Source organism: Penaeus japonicus, unplaced genomic scaffold (assembly GCF_977035675.1).
Source record: "Penaeus japonicus unplaced genomic scaffold, GWHDUDI00000001_assembly GWHDUDI00000013, whole genome shotgun sequence".
NCBI lineage: Eukaryota > Metazoa > Arthropoda > Malacostraca > Decapoda > Penaeidae > Penaeus > Penaeus japonicus.
This window is the reverse complement of record NW_028234415.1, coordinates 33,699,702-33,707,201: the sequence shown is the minus strand read 5'-3', so window position 1 is coordinate 33,707,201 and position 7,500 is coordinate 33,699,702. Positions and strand designations below refer to the sequence as shown.

The window sequence follows — 7,500 nt, the reverse complement described above, 5'->3', positions numbered from 1 at the left end:
TCACTCACTCACTCACTCACTCACTCACTCACTCACACACTCACACACTCACACACTCACACACACACACACACACACACACACACACACACACACACACACACACACACACACACACACACACACACACACACACACACACACACACACAAATATGGATTTACATATTCAAAAAAAAAAGAAAAGAAAAAAGAAGAATATTGAAATATACATACATATCTATTTATATGCCACAATTTATGTTGTTATTTTATTTATAAATTATTATTTAGGTACTCCTTTTGATAATATCCGCACACTTTTTATAATATCAAAACAAAGTTATTCCACACCTCTACATCCATACTTTTTTTTTCTTTCCAGACTGTGGATCACCAGTACCTGCACGTAGTGAATAAGATGGTCAATCGAATTGACGAGAATATCAGTGAGTCGTTGGAAAAAATCTTCCCAGGTGATGTTGCATTGATACTGGATGGTGGGTCTCACCTCAGTGGGTCAGAGGGAGGAGAAGACACCAGCCCACAACAGGACGGCTGGGAGAGCCTCGTCGAAAAGGTGGAACGCCTCATTGGTGCAAGGGCTATACTGGCTGAGGCTGCAAATGGTGAGAAGCGAGAGCATTCTGTTTAGGGGGGGAGTTGTTCTCTTGGTCATTGGTTTTATTTTTGTTGTTTCACAATGGAGTAGTGTATGTTGAGTTCTATTGTCTAGTATTTTTGTTTCTGAGAAACCAAATTGTGTATTTATCTTGTTTTATTTCAGAGTTCGAAGGAAAGCTGAAAGCATCCTTCACCTCAGAATTATCATCAGTCAGCCATGAATTACAGAAGGTGGTATGTATTTCAAGAAACGTCTTTTCTGCAAACTTTTTTTTTTCTCAATTTAATGTTATAGTTGTATAATTTTTTACATCCAAAAGGATGGTCCATTTGTGTATATGTAATATTCATCATTACTTATTTCCAGAAAATCTACATTGCTCTGTTCTTTGTTATATGGATCTAGAAAATCAATCTTATGCATACATTGTCAAATATTAAATTTTACTTCCCTCAGGTGAAGACCATTGCCTCAGAAGAAGCAGCAGAGACGAAGCAGACTTCTTTCAATACTGCACTGAGAGGAGTCGATGATCACTTTGTGGAAGAGTTCATGGAAATTACAAAGCGCCAGTTCGAAGGAGATCAGGTGGAAAAGGTAATTGTCTTAGGAATGGTTGATGCCTTCCATAGATATGTTGTTATATGTATTTGTAATTTTGTTATGATGATGAATTATTTTTTTATTTTTAATGTTGTTGCAATTTCACCATAGATTATATACTAATGCATAATGTCAGCTGCATCCTAATGTCTTAAGATATTACCCACTTTAAGTAATAGATTTACATGTCAATATTTTCAGCTCCAGCTATTGGAGAACCAGAAGATGATGATTCACAAAATTCTAGAAGATAACAAAGCAAAGTTGCATAACCTTTGCAGTACACACATTAGCAACTTGAACACTGTTGCTTCTATACCAGGTATGTTGAATCATGTTGTGTCTTTGTATTTCTGTGCATTACATTACACTAGGCAGATCATTCCTTTATTTTGTACAGGTATATTGTAGATGAAGAGAAATATTAGTATTATTCAGGACCTGCTATGAGTATTCTTCTGCCTTTTATATATGAGGAGAAAACACATTTGATTATTTCTTTTTATAGGAGAATATGAGTACAAGAAAACATTTCATATTTATAAAATATAAAAAATATATATTTTGGTCTTTTGCTATAAGAAATAATACAAAAGTGAATAGTATAGAGGACCACAAGTGACTTCTATTTCTAAGATATAACTGTAAAGCCTATAAATACTCTGTTTTCAGACAGAAGGGTTGAAGTTGATACAGCCCAGTTATTTGTTACTTAATTGAATTATTGATAGATATGCCATGGTTATGTATAATTAAGAAATAAGGATACTAGAAGCAAACTCTCATTGCTAGAATCCTTTATTAGGTAATATATGAAGAAAAAATAATTGCTTCACAGACACTGAGATAATATCTGTGTGCATATCTTTTCCCAGATGCTATACAGCTAGTCAATACCCTGGTGAATTCCATAGAGAAGACACTCTCAGAGGAGGTGTCGTGGGTTGAGCAGCAGTACAAAGAGCTCCTGGAGCAATACGCCTATGAGCAGAACCTCATCAAGCAGACCTACTTCCAAACCCTCAAGGAACTCAAGCTCAGATTGGATACCTTGCTGATTGAGAGCAATGAGCAGGTAAGTTTTCGTTGTTGATGTAAAGAGAAGAAGGATTGATTTCACCAGATCATCCTGCAGGAAAGTCTCAGAGAATCTTGTAACTTTGTGAAATTCATACAAAGAACCTTTGATGATAAGATGGCAATGATTGGACCTGTAAGATTCTCATACAAAGGAGTCTAGGAGATTTTTGTTTTGACATCCTGAGGAACAAAAAAGTAACTTGTAGATACTGGAAGGTCTCCAGTGATTTTTGTTTAACCCATTCACGTTGGTTAACGTCCTATCACATGGTTGAAAAATATCCCCGGACCCTGGTGACGTCCTGAGACGTCGTGCATTTTCTTACTGAGTTCTGGGAGGGGCAGTTGTGATGTGCTGAATTGTCAGCAATAAATCACTAGATTGTTCCTAAATATAATCATTTTACATAATTTCTTAGACTGTTACTTTAATTTAGGTGTTTGAGTGTCATAAAATGAGATAAAATGTTAAAAAAATGACGTCACAGTAAACTATGTGATATTGATGACATCATGGTAGTTTCTGCTACTTGATTGTTTGAATAAAAAGATCTGATTCAAAAACTATTGTAAAATCAAATGTGTTTGGCCAAGAAATATAATAAAGTAAAAAAAAAATACTAATGCAATACTACTTGTAAATTGTCAATTACCGTGATATCATGTCATATCATGCCATGAGGCACATGTACATACTCATATGTACATGTATGATTATTCATATTCTTCTTTGCATTTTGATAAAAAAAAAAAAAGTATAAAACATGTTTTTTGATGCCCCACAAAGAGGTTGCTTCCAATTTCCATTGGCATTTTCACATGGAAGTGAAGAATATAAACAAAGTTCAATAAAATAAAACTAGAAAGGCATTACTGTGACATGTTTTTTTTACTAAAATAACTACTCTGGTGTGGAAATTTTCTTAATGAAGCTGGACAGATTACATGACATTCACATAGTAGATTGACTTGTCATGTCCTTAACAAAGAGGTCATAGTGAACTTTCTTTGACTTTTGCTAGACATTTTGCAGACTGAAGACAACTTGCAAATTAAAATGATTGTGAAATTAAAATGATTGACTTGTGCATTTTCATGCTTATATACTTAAAGAGTCATGTGCTTACTTTAGGAGATGTTTAGTTTGATGAAGCTAGGTACTATCAAAATTGAAAGTGTCAAAGAAAGAGTTTTCATTGATATGTATAACAGAAAATGGTTAATTTCTAAATTCTCATACAATAAGTTTTCCTCAATGACAATGACAGTCATATTTGATTTAAGATTCTCTTCCATAATTGACAAAGTAGGCATACCTAAATAAGTTTGTATTGCATGTTCTTAACCCACTCACGACGGGGGCATTCCAGCCTTTCATGTTACAATGCTGGGGCTCTTGAACGCATAGGCCTAAATCAGTTAAATAAACAACGCCGTATGGCGTCACCCAGTGAACGGGCCTAGAATGCGCGGTACAGTAGTGTACCACCCGTCCAGAGAGGGTTAACATAACAGTGGTGCACAAAAGAGATTATGGATTTTAATAATGTAAGGTTACTTTTATCAATATCTTTATCACTTTTATTACTTGAAGACTGTGTTTGACATTTCATTGTAGTCTCATAAATCTGTATTATAGATGCACTTGCTAATGATATAAAATTTATGAAGTTGATTTTATTCCTTTTTTCAACCTTTAGAAGGCTGGACCCTCTGATGAGTCATCCCTTGGTGCTGAGATGGTGAAGATGAAGGAGGAACATGCTGCAGAAGTGGCACGCCTCGAGAACCAGCTGGCAGCGCGGGATAATGAGGCCCTGGTGAGATTTTTTGCTTTTATTGCATTACCTTACATTAATTCCAGATTTGAAGTGGATACACTAACTACTTGTCCTCACTATTTGTATTTATATACACACTATTATGTGAATGATTTATGTGTATTGAGTGATGTTTTGTGTGATGAAAGAAATGTTGTTTTACTTTTTTATTTACCTTTTAAGAATTCATTATTGAATGCTGTATTACTTTGACACACGCATCTTACTGTTTGGAATCACATGTAATGTTGTTATTTACGTTGAAGTATGCAGTGGAAAGATTTTTTTTTGTTGACTTGACTTTTCAGTGTAAACTCAATTAGTTTATTAAGGAAAGAATATTAGATTTTAAAAACTTGAATGACATATATAGGCCATCTGTAATTTAGAACTTAGTTAAGTTGATGGTATATAATCTGCTTTGGATATACAGTTGACTTATAGATAGAGAATTAAATTGATATACAAATATATTTCTGTCTTCAAAGAAATTGTATTATAGCTAAGTAGTTAATGTAAAATTAGTGCCTTTAGTCTGTAATGATTGTGTGTAGCATGTCCCTCTCTTAGCATGTTGCAATGCTGGAATGTTCATTAAGGGACAATTGGTGTAATTGTATACCCTTTATAGGTGAAGTGGTTTGTTTTAGAGGAGGATTTAAGTGTTTATCTTTTTTATATTGTAACAGTTGGCAGTTCTAAAATCATGTTATGTCATACTGGTATTCTCTCTTCTTTTGATGTCATGGAAAATCTGTCAAATAGATGTAGAATAAGAAAGAAAATAGAAATGAAGTGCCAGTGAACATCCAGATGAACTCACAGTATTAGTGTCTCTTTTTAAGATTTGTGTCTGTATTACTTTGACATATCTGTATTACTTTGACACACGCATCTTACTGTTTGGAATCACATGTAATGTTGTTATTTACGTTGAAGTATGCAGTGGAAAGATTTTTTTTTGTTGACTTGACTTTTCAGTGTAAACTCAATTAGTTTATTAAGGAAAGAATATTAGATTTTAAAAACTTGAATGACATATATAGGCCATCTGTAATTTAGAACTTAGTTAAGTTGATGGTATATAATCTGCTTTGGATATACAGTTGACTTATAGATAGAGAATTAAATTGATATACAAATATATTTCTGTCTTCAAAGAAATTGTATTATAGCTAAGTAGTTAATGTAAAATTAGTGCCTTTAGTCTGTAATGATTGTGTGTAGCATGTCCCTCTCTTAGCATGTTGCAATGCTGGAATGTTCATTAAGGGACAATTGGTGTAATTGTATACCCTTTATAGGTGAAGTGGTTTGTTTTAGAGGAGGATTTAAGTGTTTATCTTTTTTATATTGTAACAGTTGGCAGTTCTAAAATCATGTTATGTCATACTGGTATTCTCTCTTCTTTTGATGTCATGGAAAATCTGTCAAATAGATGTAGAATAAGAAAGAAAATAGAAATGAAGTGCCAGTGAACATCCAGATGAACTCACAGTATTAGTGTCTCTTTTTAAGATTTGTGTCTGTCTCTTGCAGCCAAATTACTAACCCCGAGACCGCTTTGATTAGTGAACTGCCTGGTGTTGGAAACATTGCTTTTTGTAGTATGGTTACCTTGGTTCAGAAGGTTCTTATCTTTTGTCATTGTAGTCATATCTGGTGATATAGTGTTATTGAAATGTTGGAAATATATCAGAATGGGAAGGCAAAGACTTGGCAGGCCATTCCTAACATTTTATATCCTCCTAGAGAAGCCACCTGGAACAAGTGAAGAAGATTGAGTAAATGAAAGATACGGACAGTTATAGAAACAGGGACTGGGACAGGGACTGAGACAGGGATCATGACAGGGACTAAATCATAGACAGGGACAGGGACAGAGACAGAGACAGGGACAGGGACAGGGACAGGGACAGAGACAGAGACAGAGACAGAGACAGAGACAGAGACAGAGACAGAGACAGGGACAGGGACAGGGACAGGGACAGAGACAGAGACAGAGACAGAGACAGAGACAGAGACAGAGACAGAGACAGAGACAGAGACAGAGACAGAGACAGAGACAGAGACAGAGACAGAGACAGAGACAGAGACAGAGACAGAGACAGAGACAGAGACAGAGACAGAGACAGAGACAGAGACAGAGACAGAGACAGAGACAGAGACAGAGACAGAGACAGAGACAGAGACAGAGACAGAGACAGGGACAGGGACAGGGACAGGGACAGGGACAGGGACAGGGACAGGGACAGGGACAGGGACAGGGACAGGGACAGGGACAGGGACAGGGACAGGGACAGGGACAGGGACCGAGATTAGGACAGAGACACAGAGAGAGCCCAAACCTGGGAAGATCCAACAGACTGCCATAATAGCAACTATACTTTGAGCAGACACACTTAAGAAATAGTAATTACCCATAACCTTGCTTAAATTTCATTTCATAATTGTAATAATGGGCTTGTCTCATATGATGCATGTTGAAACTGCATTCAAGCATAATGAGATGCTTATAGCAGATAATAAAATAACACTGCCTAAATCTATTTAAGGACCTCTTGGCCTTTGATTGTTGGCTATTGCCTAATTTTGTGATTTTGATGCAAACTAATAGGATGGTTTTCTTGTATAATTTTGTATAAGATGTGGTTTTGTACCTAATTTCATCAGATTATGGCAACAATAAGAAGATTTTAAAAGGAAACAAAATTTAGATTTCAGTCAAAATTTATTTTTTGCATTTTGCTATTTTACTTTTCTGTAATTTATTAATTCAAAGAGGGCCATAGTTGTATTTGATAAATATGATATACTACAATTTTATGAATGCAGGAGTAGCTTATTTTACATTAGTTCTTTTCAGCATTTCCTTGGTAATTGTCATTATTGACTTAGTTTTTAAGTTTGACTGCAGGCTGTTTCTCCATGAGTTTATATACATATTTTAATCATGTTTTGATGGATCAGTGAGCCTCATGTAATCCCAGCCTTTATGCATGCTTCTGGGAGCCAGATGGCCTTAGATGATGAGGTGGATCAGCTTCGCGCTCAGATTGACCATGATCTATGCATTAGGTCTGACATCTCTCGCACATTGTGTTCTGAGCTTGAGAACATCAAGATTCAGGTTACACAGGTACTGAATTGCTTTGACTTTTAGCAGTAGTAAGGGTGCTTCTTGTTGGTCTTTGTATGTGTGTGGTGGGGCTCTGACTGCTCCAGTGCAGGTATTTTGGGTATGTTTTGATGGACTCAGGCATGCTTGTGGTGGCTGAGCTGTAGTTTTGGGTTCGGGTATTGGGATATCCATGTGCTGTGTTGCTGCAATGCCTCTGATTTAGGTGTTGGTGATGAGCTTAACCCTTTTTTTTGCTGTTGATTTTTGTTTATT

General features: G+C 35.8%; 1 protein-coding gene across 15 annotated transcripts in view; it reads left to right on the top strand.

Moving 5' to 3' along the window:
• The window catches only part of LOC122255187 (uncharacterized), a 115,021-nt gene that overhangs the window by 75,582 nt on the left and 31,939 nt on the right, over positions 1 to 7,500 (top strand). For 10 of the 15 annotated variants that reach the window (XM_043019107.2, XM_043019109.2, XM_043019104.2 and 7 more), the window contains exons 11-17: positions 364 to 607; positions 766 to 836; positions 1,060 to 1,200; positions 1,408 to 1,528; positions 2,082 to 2,281; positions 3,987 to 4,106; positions 7,123 to 7,245. In XM_043019107.2, coding sequence (XP_042875041.2) covers positions 364 to 607; positions 766 to 836; positions 1,060 to 1,200; positions 1,408 to 1,528; positions 2,082 to 2,281; positions 3,987 to 4,106; positions 7,123 to 7,245 — 1,020 coding nt within the window. The remainder of the gene's footprint in view (positions 1 to 363; positions 608 to 765; positions 837 to 1,059; positions 1,201 to 1,407; positions 1,529 to 2,081; positions 2,282 to 3,986; positions 4,107 to 7,122; positions 7,246 to 7,500) is intronic. The other 5 variants (XM_086543462.1, XM_043019106.2, XM_086543463.1 and 2 more) reach the window with 1 other exon arrangement.